Source organism: Ranitomeya variabilis, chromosome 3, assembly GCF_051348905.1.
Source record: "Ranitomeya variabilis isolate aRanVar5 chromosome 3, aRanVar5.hap1, whole genome shotgun sequence".
Classification (NCBI taxonomy): domain Eukaryota; kingdom Metazoa; phylum Chordata; class Amphibia; order Anura; family Dendrobatidae; genus Ranitomeya; species Ranitomeya variabilis.
The window spans coordinates 715,912,016-715,926,744 of NC_135234.1; the positions used below are offsets into that span (position 1 = coordinate 715,912,016).

A 14,729-nucleotide genomic window follows, 5' to 3' on the forward strand; every position below is an offset into this window, starting at 1 on the left:
TGAAGGGGAAACTCAAAATAAGAGAAATTTTATGTCATCAATCAGCAGGTTTTTGAAATGTAATCTAACAGCAGCATGATGTAGAGACAGAGACCCTGATTCCAGAGATGTGTCACTTAGTTTACTGGGTGCAGAGTTTTCTCTGTTGCAGATCTCTGAATGCTGAGCCTTTATAACCCCGCCCACAGCACAGCCTTCTGTCAATATAGTGTACACAAAGCGGCCAATCAGTGGTGGGGCGTGGCTGGACCAGGAGGCAGGAGACACCTAGTCCTCTAGTGATAATCTCCTGCTGATAAACACTTTTTTTATAACAAAAAAAAACACAGCAGAGCGCACACAGTATGTGAGGGGTCCAGTCATGGCACTGATGCCGCTTCTACACCCAGAAGTGAAGACGAAAGCAGCTTCAGAGGGAAAGAGGTGGAATCAGTTTCTTTCTTCTCCTGTCTCCAGTGCAGACCTACTGTGAAGCACTGAAGACAGGAGAGGACACAACTGATCAAATTCAGAACATATGCCGGTGTTTCGTATGACAGAAATGCTACTTAGCCCCTGGCTGGACCAGCCAGAAGAGGCGCCAAATTCTTAAGTGGTGCACACCTCCTAAGGAAATTGGCGCCTTCTGCTCCAGCAAGTCTGATGTAGCGAGAGTCCTGATGAATCGGCCCCTAAGTATTAAATAAGTTCCGGAACTTACTTTGCCTTGTGAATGCTGGTGATGGATGCACCTTGGACTCAGTGGATGTCCTACCGTCATCCATCTTTGCAGAACAGTATTGGCTATTCGGTGTAAGACAGTCACCATATGTAAGACTTTATTTTTTTTATATGTCAACCAGTTTATTTCTGTCCCCCCAAATATCACACACAGTTGTCCAAATGTGCACAAAGACTAATACAGTGAAAGATCTGCTATGTGAATGATGTTAGCCCACCACCGTCTTCTCTACTCACCAATAGCTTTGGTATAATGTCGGGCCCCGAGGAGCAGCTCCGGAGCTCGATACCAGAATGTAACAACTACGGGATCTAAATCAGCTAAAGGCTTTAAAGGTGAATTAAATAATCGGGCGAATCCCATGTCCGCTGAAAAGAGAAAAGGAATCGTGTGTTAAGAAGCAGCAGATTACACCACTCATTCGCTCCTACTTGTGCATTGCTTTTTGTGGATTTTAGATGCACACTAATCAGACCCAGCCTTGAGGTCCTTGTGTTGGCTCTTCCTAAGAGATTTCTAACAATTACAGTCAGATACCATCAATGCCACTTTAAAAAGGTCAGACCGACAGGTTCCATTTAAAGATGGAAAACGGATTTTATTTAGGGTTACCTTTAATTAATAAAATTGCACTAAGCTCAGGTTGGCAATTTTCAGATCCCCTGATCGTCAGCCTGATACTTTTCTTCCCCTTTCAGTAATATAGGTTGGATGTGAGCTCTGTGTGTATCCAAGGTGCTGCGGTTTGAATTCGCTCTCATCAGCACAGCTTCTAACCTGCACCTACTTCATGTGCTTTCCTCCATTTCTATAGCCTGTTTACCCTCACTGAGACTGTAGATGCTTTCTTCTTTCTCCGCTGTAGATCTGAGTACAACCCCCTACCTGCTGCGATCTCTAACAAAGAGTAGGCCGATGGGTGCACACAGCTGCCAGAATCAGGAGTTCTGATGGATTGCTAATATTTTGCAAAAAAGCACTGAACTAGATGAAGGACTTGAATTGTTTCTAGCAATTGGATGCTGCAAAATGTGAGAAAAGTTGTTTAAACGTTGTAATTAAAAAAGAGAAAAAAAAATTAAAAACAAAAACCTTCTGTGCAAAGGTGTACTAAGCTCAGACTAACCCCGTAGGCACTCCCTGCTAACCAGGAGAGCATGAGAAACTGCAATAACCCCCAGGCCGTGCCCTTTATAAATTCTGTATCGTGACATTCACACACGTCAGTAATCCAGTTATTAATAGCAGAGCTTTGCTATCAGTGTGACAGTCCAGTAATCTGATAAATGGATATACTAGGGTACAAAGGAAAAGCTATTCCCTACAAAGTCTCCTTGGTCATTTTCAGGTATGAAACAAGACTTTTTTACAAACCTATTTTTACTCGTCCTCGTTCCGGACCTTCACCCATGACTAAAATATTAGCGGGTTTCTGTGTAAGAGAAGGAGAACATGACACGATCAGTGCTGCAGGTAGAGAGCACAAACGAGCAGATTTCTACTACAATAACTCCAGCATTTCTCGCATTATGACATATGATACAATTAGAGTCATGTGTGCAGGGATCGTCTCCCGAAGAGTCATGAAGTCACAAATCATTACAGTCCTGACATGCCAGAGTAAGGAGGCTTTTAGGCCACACAATGCACCTCTGGCTTATAAAAGTCTCCTTACAGTCTCGCATGTTGTCACTCCTTGCGGAGAGTGACATGCCAGTGTTAACCCCTTTACAGCCAGAGCTTTTTTCGGTTTTGTGTTTTCGTTTTTATCTCCCCTCCTTCCCAGAGCCACAACTTTTTTTTTTATTTTTCCATCAATATTGCCATGTGAGGGCTTTTTTTTTGCGGGACGAGTTGTACTTTTGAACGACACCATTGGTTTTACCATGTCGTGTACTAGAAAACAGGAACAAAATTCCAAGTGCGGTGAAATTGCAAAAAAAGTACAATCCCACACTTGTTTTTTTGTTTGGCTTTTTTGCTAGGTTCACTAAATGCTAAAACTGACCTGCCACTATGATTCTCCAGGTCATTACGAGTTCATAGACACCAAACATGTCTAGGTTCTTTTTTATCTAAGTGGTGAAAAAAACATTTCAATAAATAAAAAAAATTTGTGCAATTTTCCGAGACCCGTAGCGTCTCCATTTTTCGTGATCGGGGGTTGGGCGAGGGATTATTTTGTGTGGGCCGAGCTGACATTTTTAATGATACTATTGTGGTGCAGATACGTTATTTTGATCGCCCGTTATTGCATTTAAATGCAATGTCGCGGCGACAAACAAGTAATTGTCGTTTTGACTTTTTCTTGCTACGCCGTTTAGCAATCAGGTTAATCCTTTTTTTTATTGATAGATCAGGTGATTCTGAACACGGCGATAACAAATATGTGTAGGTTTGATATTTTTTTCTAACTTTTATTTTGAATGGGGCAAAAGGGGGGTGATTTAAACTATATTTTTTTTTTTCATATTTTTAAAACTTTTTTTTTTTAAATTTTGGCATGCTTTAATAGCCTCCATGGGAGGTTAGAAGCTCAGATCGCACAGGGTGGCGCTCACAGCAATCTGGCAGCAACAACCATAGAGGTCTCAAGGAGACCTCTGGTTGCCATGCGGACCCCAGATCACGTGACTGGGGTCACTGGTGCGTACATTTCCGGTCGGATGGCCGGAAGCGCTTGTTAAATGCTGCTGTCAGAGTTTGACAGCGGCATTTAACTAGTTAATAGGCGCGGGCGGATCGCAATCCCGCCAGAGCCTATTGCGGGCGCATGTCAGCTGTTCAAAACAGCTGACATGTTCCAGCTTTGATGCAGGCTCACCACTGGAGCCCGCACCAAAGCGGGGGTTCTGCTATCAGACGTATTATCCCGTCCAATGGCAGAAAGGGGTTAAGGAGACTTCTACACCAGAGGAGCATTGTGACATGCCAGTGTAAGGAGACCTATAGGCCACTTCTCATACAGCCAAATCAGAGCTTTGCATTGAAGAAGGGAAACACCCTGAATCCTGTTTCTGCAAATTGAAATTCCGGTTTCACTTTTATCTCAAGTCATATGGCTCGTTAAAGGGTCGATACTGACTTTTAAGATTGCTACATTAAATATGTGGAGCTAGAGTTCAAGTCCTCCTCTCTGAAAAGACAAACAAAAAAAAAAAAAAAATCACAAATGACAAGGCCAGCAATGCTTGCTTCATTGCACGCGTGTTGCATGCCGCATGTGACATATTCTTGCCGGTGGCAGTCGATCAAGCCATTAGGGTGGACTCTACATGACTGTGGGAGACCGTGACAGCCCACTGGACTCTTGCATTTAAAAACATTTTTCCATCAAGTAGAACGCTATGGTGCAGATTTTTGCCTGTGTAGGAGATGAGAGGTTCACGTTAATCTAACATCTTTAAGCTTCTACACCTGCAAAAACATTTAAAATTACAGGACAAGTATTGGTGAACTACCACAAAAATCCTGGGAACAGGGAAACCAAGATTCCCTACAGGTAAATGCTGAATCTCTGAACGTCAAAAGCCAAGGTTTCCCAATAGGCCAATGACAGTTTATATATGGACTCTTTCACTGATGGGTGCGAGAGCTGCCCATCTGTATAACAGACCGACCAGACAAATGATTGCTGCGATTGGACACAATTGGTCCATCGGACGGACCACATGCTGCTATGAACAAGCCTTTAGAGGTGAGTGGTGTCAAAAAAGGTACACCACCTTTTATTTATCCCTATACAGAAATAACATGGCCGTCCAGTTTACTTGAACTGGCACTTCATTGGCCGGCTTAAAGAGAACCTGTCAACAGGTCAAAAGTGGACAAAATTTGGTATTTTAATCCCTCTGCTCCCCTGAGGGTTTTATTTTTTTTTAGATTTCAAATAAGTCACAGGGTTCCATAAATGTGGGCTTTTTTATTTTTTATTTAGCGCTAATTTCTATGGCCTTTACTATATGGATTGCTTCACAGGATCCTCAGGGGCGTGTCTTTAGGCTGCTCTGCATAACAACCCTTTGGTAAAAAGCAGTGAAAAAAAAACAAAAAGTAGCACTAACAAGAAAGACCCTACTATCTGAAACAATGTCAGATTGTAAAAAAATAAAAAATAAAAAGAATGCTCAAGGGAGGAGGAATAAAATAAGAGCAAAAACTGCACTTGACCTGGCGACAGATCCTTCAATGAAATGCAAGAAATAAGAAAAAAAAATAAAAAAAATCATTAACCCTTCACATAAATGGGGCACGGCAATAGCCAACCATAGTGCCAGTTACAGATGCATATGGTGTAACTCCTATGGACAATTATGATAAAAAAAACAACTTAAACCAACTATACGTTATGGAATAAGTCGGCCCCTAATATGATCTTTTCTTGCTCCCACATTAGTAAAGATTAGGGAATATACAAGTTCCATAAAACTACCAAGTGCATAAAAATAAAATTGCCACATACAAAAGTCTGACCTGATATGAAGCACAGGTGCAGCTCAAGTGCTCAACCCTAAATCACAAGGCCAAGTACTCCAGCACCACAACCAGAGGCAATAAGCCGCTCCACTGCTAAATCGGATTCATTCTCAGTACCAAGATAGCAGCACATGGTCTGAGCGGGGTCTTACGGTCGCACAGGTCGGCACCGCTGCGAGTCCCATCTGCCCATGGGTGGGAGAGGTGGCATGTCTGGTTAGCCTTGTGGAGGGTCTTACAGGCTAGCTACTCATCGCTGGCAACGCAGAAAGAACAGATTGTCTGATGATCATACAACAAAACTAAATATAATAAACAAAATAAAGTACTGAAAACACCAAGGTGCGGGACGTTACATCAGTGAAGTATCTCATTTACCAAATTTAACACATTAAATACTTTTGAGCAATATGGAATTCTTATTTTCAGAAGCATTATACAGATGATCGATGAACTGGGCAAATATTTAAAGAGGTTCTCTGCGGAAATACAAAAAGATTGTGAATTCTTTAAATACTTTAGCAAATCAAACTTTATTCTATGAAAATCAAAGTAGAACATTAAAATGGCCGCCATACTGTTATCCTGACAGAAACCTTCCTAGAATGTTAATAGCCCAGGTGCCTGTGAGCATGTGCAGTAGATGCTCTGCCCCGTCCCTTCATGTGATCAGGAAGTTTTGCTATCAGTACATAGTGATATAATACTGGAGATACCAGGGGTGCTGAAGTAAGAGGCTGCTCACACTGCTGTATCCTGTCTATCTGATCTAATGCTGGAGATATCAGGGGTGCTGAGGTAAGAAGAGGCTGCTTACACTGCTGTATCCGGTTCATCTGATCTAATACTGGAGATACCAGGGGTGCTGGGGTAAGAAGAGGCTGCTCACACTGCTGTATTCTGTCTATCTGATCTAATACTGGAGATACCAGGGGTGCTGAGGTAAGAAGAGGCTGCTTACACTGCTGTATCCTGTCTATCTGATCTAATACTGGAGATATCAGGGGTGCTGGGGTAAGAAGAGGCTGCTTACACTGCTGTATCCGGTCCATCTGATCTAATACTGGAGATACCAGGGGCGATGGGGTAAGAAGAGGCTGCTCACACTGCTGTTCACCATGTCTATCCAATCTAATACTGGAGAAACCAGGGGTGCTGAGGTAAGAAGAGGCTGCTTACACTGCTGTATCCTGTCTATCTGATCTAATACTGGAGATACTAGGGGCGATGAGGTAAGAAGAGGCTGCTCACACTGTTCACCATGTCTATCCAATCTAATACTGGAGACACCAGGGGTGCTGAGGTAATATGGGCTGCTCCACTGCTGTCCACCATGTCTATCTGATCTAATGCTGGAGATACCAGGGGTGCTGAGGTAAGAAGAGGCTGCTCACATTGCTGTATCCTGTCTATCTGATCTAATACTGGAGAAACCAGGGGTGCTGAGGTAATATGGGCTGCTCACACTGCTGTCCACCACGTCTATCCAATCTAATACTGGAGAAACCAGGGGTGCTGAGGTAAGAAGAGGCTGCTCACACTGCTGTCCACCATGTCTATCTGATCTAATGCTGGAGATACCAGGGGTGCTGAGGTAAGAAGAGGTTGCTCACATTGCTGTATCCTGTCTATCTGATACCAGGGGTTCTGAGGTAATGGGCTGCCCACACTGCTCTCTACCCTGTTTATCTGATCTAATACTGGCGATACCAGGGTGCTGATTTAGGAAGAGGCTGCTCACATTTCTGTCCACCCTGGTGATCTGGGTTTGCTAGAATCTAGCAGATTTGAAATGCCAATGCTTTTTGCTGCATGGTGCTCACTGCATGCTTTGTAGCAGTCAAAAAAAGCCTACAGAAGTGTACAGAGTCATAGGCTTTGTTGGCAGCTGGAGGTTCAACCTGCTTCTGCAGGACAGCAGGAACTTTATCCCAGCGCCACTAATTTACCATGCTGCAAGTTTAAATCCCAGGACAAAAAGCCGTACATTTAAGACACTTGGTTGTTATTGAGATAATTTTTCTCTTTTTAGAACATTTGCAGAACTCTACAGACATGTTGATGCCAGATTAAATTATTATTTTTTTTTTACATCTTGTTTAGCAAGGGTGCGATTTTCATTTCAGTCTAATATGCATGAGGACCTTACGTTGCAGATTTCAACGGAGTCAGCCGACAGTAATGGTTATGGATGGCGGTCTCTGATAACTGATCATCTGGGAAGTTGTCGATTGGCATCTCCGATTTCAGATTGCAGTCATTTGGGGGGAAAGTAACAATTTAGCTGTTCTTCAAGCAACTTTTGTTATTTTTCTACGGAAAGCATTGTGTACAAAATTCAGAAACAATTAGGAACATTTTTACCACTGGTTCAAACTTATGAAAACAACCTCAGATAAGAAAGAAGCATCGATTGGGGGCCCCCCGCATCCCCCAAAACCAGTCACCCCATTCTCATCTTCAATCTTTAGGTGCCAATAAATGCGTTCCATTCAGATGAACAGGCGGTAAGAACAAGGAGCGTCATTGAAAGTTTGTTAATTTCTTCATTTCAACGTAATAGAACATCACATGAGTGGCCACCTCAGCGTGGGTCTCGGACCTCACAAGAGAAAAATGGCTTCTAAATACCATGCTTCAGAGACGATTTATATACATGGGAACTTATTTTATCATGCACATTTTCCAATACAAAATTCTCAAACCAAGCCAACACATTGCAATGCACCCAAGAAAATAATACAAAGCAGGCAGTAAATATGTCCATTATGTACGGCGTATACATGCCAAATGAATAACAGGCCACTCCGATGCCCCCACTCCTTTTCCCAATATGCCAGAACTTGCTCTTCTTGAGGTCTCAACGTTTTAAGTGACCTAATTTTCTTGGAATTTTCTACAAATTACCATCTCACAGGAATCTGGAGAGGATAATCAAGCCACATTGCTTACACAGACTGAATACTAATTTGCAAGGACCCCTCCTGAAATTTAAAAAAAAATAAAAAAAATCAGAAGAGTGAATTGCTGGGTCCGTAGACATCCCAAACTGCTCCTAAAGCAGAATCCACCCAGAAAAAGCACTATTCTCATCAATGGGCTGTGTATTGTAAGGATGCTGAGTAATTGGAGCTGAGCTGCAATGTCGGACGTCGGCCATAAACACGAGTGGCATTATTTCAGGTTTTTTTTTTGTTTTTGTTTTTTTTTTTACAGTTCTTGCTCCGGCTATTGAGCCATCACTTCTCAGCATTTCATTATCATCAAGGACAGCATTACAGACAGGCAACACCAATGTATAAATACCAGGTTTCACCATAGGTGAGGTCACAGCTCACCTCCTCCACTCTCTCTGCACGATGACCTCTGCACAGGTAACAGAGCATGCCTACACTTTGCTAGAAGGTCAACGGTTCCATTTCAGTTTGTATATTAAAGAGAATCTGTCACCTCATTTTCCGTATATGAGCTGCGACCACCGCCATCAGGGGCTTATCTACAGCATTCTGTAATGCTGTAGATAAGCCCCCAATGTAACCGGATAAGAAAAACAAGTTAGATTATACTCACCCGGGGGAGGCGGCCCGGTCCGATGGGCGTCGCGGTCCGGCACCTCCAATCTTCATGCGATGACGTCCTCTTCCTTGGATCTGTTGCGGCTCCTGCGCAGGCGTACTGATTTGCCATGTTGAGGGCAGCGTAAAATACTGCAGTGCGCAGGTGCTGGGCGCCACTGACCTTTCCCGACTCATCTCTAATTATCATCACTGTCCCCATTGGGGCTCACAATCTACATTCCCTATCTGTATGGTCTTTGGAATGTGGGAGGAAACCGGAGAACCTGGAGGAAACCCAGCAAACACGGAGAGAACATACAGAATACTTGCAAATGTTCTTGCTGGCATTTGAGCTCAGGACCCCAGCGTTGCAAGCAACAGTTGCATGGGGAAAATGCAGACTACTGGCAGATTGAGAAATCTCATGCATGTGACAGGTTACCTTTATAAAAAAAAAAAAAAAAACTGACCGGAGGCTACAGACACGAGCTGAAGATCCGCACTTCACATGTGGTGGCAGAAATCGTTTTAACAGTAAGCAATGAGAAAATGCAGGTAAGATAAGAATAAAAGGTTAGGTGGGCGTCCCGCTGGGTGGTTCCCAGTCGATGAACAGAGGGGCTTCCACTTAACAAGGACACGGGGTGATTAAGACAACAGGGGCGCCGGCTCTGCAGAGGGTACTGCTGTGCAGCAAGGCACATGGAGGCCTCCGCTCGCTCGCTGTAATCTAGTGACAGTGGGGAGCTATTGATTGTGGCTTTGTAAACTGGGACACATTGAAGAGACTTGGCACAACGAGATCTGCAGCAAATATGGATGATGGGATCCAATTGTGAGCTGCAAACCGGTCTGCACACAAGCCAGGGCTGTAATCAGCGCGCGAAAATAAATGTGCCGCTTAACGCAGATCACACGTGCGCTTCTCTTTCCCGATCATGTCCCAAACATGATCCATTACATAACTGATGTAAAGGGAAGAAGGGACTTATGGGGTCCATCATGTGTCAGATTATTTATCCATTTATATACAGGCTCAGAATAAAGAGAATCAGCCGATAGTATAAGACAACTCCCTACTGGAGGCGCAGCGATCTCCACTGACCGCTGCATGGAGGGCATGGAAGCCATCAACCGAGCGCTGTGCCCATCTCCTCCGATAGAGAAGCAAAACCCTAAGAGTGCAGAAGACGGACTCTCACTTCCCAGCTCTGTATATGGATTAGCTTTTTTTTTCCTTTTTACAAGTTTTAAAATGTATGAATACTATGCAGTCTTTAATAGCTCAATCGTATAAGGTCCAATGAGCGATCACATTTCTCAGGGCTTCATTACAGTAATCTACAGGGAATTTGGGAAACTACCACCACTGACATGTAAAAAGTTTGAGGAAATAATTGGCACCCATTAAAATATGCTCCGTGTAATGTCACACTTTCCATATAGCAGTGACAGTGTGCTCTATAGTGTGGACTGGGATAAGTGATCTGGACCTCACCGTCTGACCCCAGGTGATCAGCAGAACCTGTTACAAAATGTATTATCCAGATGGCTCAACCCATTCACCAGGACTAACTTAATATCTTTCGGATAAAAAAAAAAAATGGCCTCAAACACTCACAGGCTGGGATGGACAAGTCCATGTAAAGGCTGTGAGGCCAGGAGAGGTTTGGCCATTTGTTGTTAATGCTCTAGAGAACACCATTAATTAAGAATTAGACCTCATTTCCACAAGTACATTAAACCATTGGCCTCTTTATAATATTTTTGTGTCGCTTCAGCATTTCCATATGTATTTACCGTATAGATTCTACTTCCACGTTGCACATAAGTGCAAAATGAATGAAGAGGTGAACCGTCAGACTATTTATTTTTATTAGCTTCCAAGAAACCATCCTGCGGGCAGTGTATGAACAGCGGAGGTCAGCAGCTTGCCAGAGGGCAGTTATGCACGAGTACATTAACATAAAACTAAATAAAATAAAAAGAGAGCGAGAAAAGGGAGAGAGAGCGCAAAACAAAAAAAATAAAGGGAACACAAACAACACAATGTAACGCCAAGTCAATCACGTCTGTGAGATCAAACCATCCCATTGTGAATCAATTTCTCCTGCTGTTGTGCAAATGAAACAGACAACAGGTAGAAATGATCAGCAATTAGCAAGAGGAGTGGTTCAGCAGGGGGTGACCACAGACCATTTTTTTTGTTCTCATCCTGTTTGGCTGCTTTGTTCACTTTTGCATTTTGTCATTGCTAGAGGTACAGTAGCATGAGGCGGTGTGTACAACCCACAGAAGTGGCTCAGGTAGTGCAGCTTATCGAGAATGGCACATCAATAGGAGGCAACAAGGGCAGCTGTGTGACAGTACAGCATCCAGAGCATGGAACAGAAACCAGGAGACAGGCCAGTACACCAGGAGATGTGGAGGGGGCCATAGGAAGGCAACAACCCAGCAGCGGGACCGTTACCTCCTCTTGTGCAAGGAGGAGCAGTGCCAGAGCCCTGCAAAATGACCCCCAGCAGGCCACTAACATCCATGTGTCTGCTCACACTGTCAGAAACAGGCTATGAGGGTGGTATGAGGGCCAGACATCCGCAAATGGGTGTGTTGCTTACAGCCCAACACCTTGCAGGCAGATTGGCATTTGTCAGAGAACACAAAGATTGGCAGACTTGACAATGGCGCCTGTGCTCTTCACAGATGAGAGCAGGTTCACACTGAGCACATGTGACAGACGTGACAGAGTCTAAAGACGCTGTGGAGAACGTTCTTCTGCTGATCCAATCCTCCAGCATGACCAGTTTGGCAGTGAGTCAGTAATTGTGTGGGGTGGCTTTTCTTTGGAGGGCCGCACAGCCCTCCATGTGCTCGCCAGAGGTACCCTGACTGCCATTACTTGCCAGGATGAGATCCTCAGACCCCATTGAGAGACCATATGCTGGTGCACTGGGCCCTGGGTTCCTAATGCAGGACAATGCCAGACCTCATGTGGCTGGAGTGTGTCAGCAGTTCCTGCATGGTGAAGGTATTGAAGTTATTGACTGGCCCGCCCGTTCCCCAGACCTGAATCCGATTGAACACATCAGGGACATCATGTCTCTTTCCACCTACCAAAGTGGTCACGTTGCACCACAGACTGTCCAGCAGTTGGCCGATGCTTTAGTCCAGGTCTGGGAGGAGATCCCTAAGGAGACCATTTGCCGCCTCATCAGGAGCATGCTCTGGTGTTGTAGGGAGATTATACAGGCACATGGAGGCCACACACACTACTGAGCATCTTTTTCTTGTCTTGAAGCATTTCCACTGAAGTTGGATTAGCCTGTAATTTGATTTTCCACTTTGATTTTGAGTATCATTCCAACTCCAGACCTCCATGGGACATTAATTTTGATTTACATTGACTATCTTTGTTTTATTGCTCGCAATACATTCCACTATGTAATCAATAAAGATTTGCAACTGGAATATTTCAATCAGTGACATCTAGGATGTGGAATATTAGTGTTCCCTTTATTTTTTTTTTAGCAGTGTATATTACCCTCTGCAAAGCAGAGCATATAATCTACTGATAGATCTGTGACCTATGTATAATTTATGTACGTTTTGCAGCTGATTTTCCATCCTGTGTGGATGTACCCTAAAAGGTGCCTTCCTACCAAAAGCATTTAACCTACAGTTGATAAAGGTTAGACAATAAATAAATAGATCTTAGACCTGATGAGGCTTCTACATTTGTTTTGAAAATCCACGTCAGAATGACTTTATAACCCTTGTTGATTAACTCAATCTCCACCCACCTGGCCTGATAGTCAGGTTCTCAGTGTCCCTCCTACCTGCTGAGTCATCACACTGCTCAGTACAAGCAGCAGCTGTCAGATTGGGTGAGCAAAACCTGAACACACTTTCATGAGATATCTGGTTCCTTACCTGAACTCAAAATTCTCATTTTGCCAACAGGATTATAAGGCTATTCTAACATGGATTTTCAAAGTAAGTTTGCCAGCCTCATCAGGTCTAAAAAAAAAATCCATTTAAATCTATGCAGTATGTGATGTGAAACGTGGTGACAAATACCCTTTAAACCTAAATATAAGTTTAATAATTAGGTCTTCGACCCCACTTTCTTAGGACTTTTACTTTAACTGACATTGTCATCAAGGGGTGAAGACTTACTATAGACTTATCCCCATGCTTGCCAATACTGGCCCTATGTGACCACCCCAGAACAAATATTACCCAACAGCTATTAATTTCAAGGATTTTTCCCCTCTGATCGTTTAGAAAACATTCCACACGTACTTGAAATCGCAAAAGCACTTAGAAATGTTTGGATAACATCTCAGAATCAGGTCAAATCTAAAAACTTTATTATTATGAAGAGTTAATTCTGCATAATTTATTTTATCCTTCTCTTGGGGGATTAAAAAAGTTCAGTATAAAAAAAGACTAAGCCCTGCTTAAGAAATTGTGGCCACTAGGGGGCACGCTATTTACATCACTAGAATAGGGAGGGCCGCTACTGCACATGGCGTTGTTGAGGATATATATAAGAAATATATAAGATGGCTGAAATCTGATGAGGCTGGTGTACTTGCATTGAAAAAAATCTAAAATTAGAGTACCACTATAGTCCTGATATTAAGATTAGCATTTTATGAATATGGCTAGAGATGGACTTTAAAAAAAAAAAAAAAATGCTCATTTTAACATTACTTAGGAAAATCTTTCACAAAGGATTCTACAGCTGTTCTGACATGGATTTTTAAAGTAAATACATCAGCTTAATTTTGCATTGTGTAATATGATGACAGATGAATCATTAAAAAGGTAGATTAAAACTCAAAAAGCCTTTAGACTATTTGTAAGTAGCAAAAGATATTAAAAAAAAATTTCTTCCCAAAAATCATCTGAAATCTGTTTGGAAACACAAGGCACCAGACCCTCCAGTAACCTTATTACTAGTTATTGGCATGACCTAAAAAGGTAGTTTCCTTCCAATAATACAGGAAAACTCTATAAATTGGCCACACTTGCTTCATGCAAGGAATGATTAGAGCCGAGATACAACCCCTACTAGCAGAGTATGCGGCTGACCAACTTACCAAGTCTCTGTGTAACACCCAGTTGGCGTGCAGGTAGTGAATCCCGTCTAGGATCTGATACAGTAGTGACTTCACCATTCCCCGAGGTAACTGCACTGGCTTCTTGTTGGCTTTCGACGCTCTGTGAAATTTGATTATGTGCTGAAAGAAGCAAAAACACATTTGGCACTGAGACGAGACATGGGAAAGGCAATTTCCATTCAGTTGTGCAGTCTCTGACTTTCCTGGAACCTTCTCTGCATGAACCTGCGGCTGAAGGTCAGAGAGCAGTAATAAAAGGAAGCAAAGACCACCTGTATGGCCAACTGGTGGGAAGAAAAAAAAAAACAACACAAAAACAGACACGGCTGATGACAGATAAGATGTCCAGCGACTTGTGACAGCCGGGAACACCCTACAGAGAGTCTTCACCCGCCAGCACTGCGTCACATTTATTCCCGACATACTTACCAACATTTACATTTGGGGCCAACCACCTAAGAAAGCCCCAAAAAAAGGCCTTTGCTTTGTGCACGTTTGCATAACCTTGTCCCTTTTACAGTCCAAATTACAGGGCTATCCTGCCAACCAACATGGTAATTAGTATTAAGAGGCTCTTGGAGGAAGCAGGTGTTGATGGCATGATAGTGATCCGGTGGGGGGCATATCCTATGCAGACCCCGGGGAGGCTCAAGGCTGGTCCCTCTAGATGGATGTCTGTAAACGGGTTAACACAACACCCATTATCGCGTTCTTAGACGTTCTAGAAGCAAGAACATCTTAATATCAGAGTCCTTCCGCCATGAAGTGCCCTAAGCTTCTGGAAGTAAATCCTCCAAAACCCCTCTGCTGTGACAGCTATGGTGGTCTCCTGTGTCATTCGATGTGCCA

The 14,729-nt window shown here is 43.2% G+C and overlaps 1 protein-coding gene across 2 annotated transcripts in view; it reads right to left on the minus strand.

Annotated features, from left to right (window-relative positions):
- The window catches only part of CDK8 (cyclin dependent kinase 8), a 55,032-nt gene that overhangs the window by 8,949 nt on the left and 31,354 nt on the right, over positions 1 to 14,729 (minus strand). For both annotated transcript variants that reach the window (XM_077298310.1, XM_077298311.1), the window contains exons 4-6: positions 13,860 to 14,000; positions 2,096 to 2,153; positions 958 to 1,089 (exon numbers count right to left, since the gene is read on the minus strand). In XM_077298310.1, the coding sequence (XP_077154425.1) occupies positions 958 to 1,089; positions 2,096 to 2,153; positions 13,860 to 14,000 (331 nt within the window). The remainder of the gene's footprint in view (positions 1 to 957; positions 1,090 to 2,095; positions 2,154 to 13,859; positions 14,001 to 14,729) is intronic.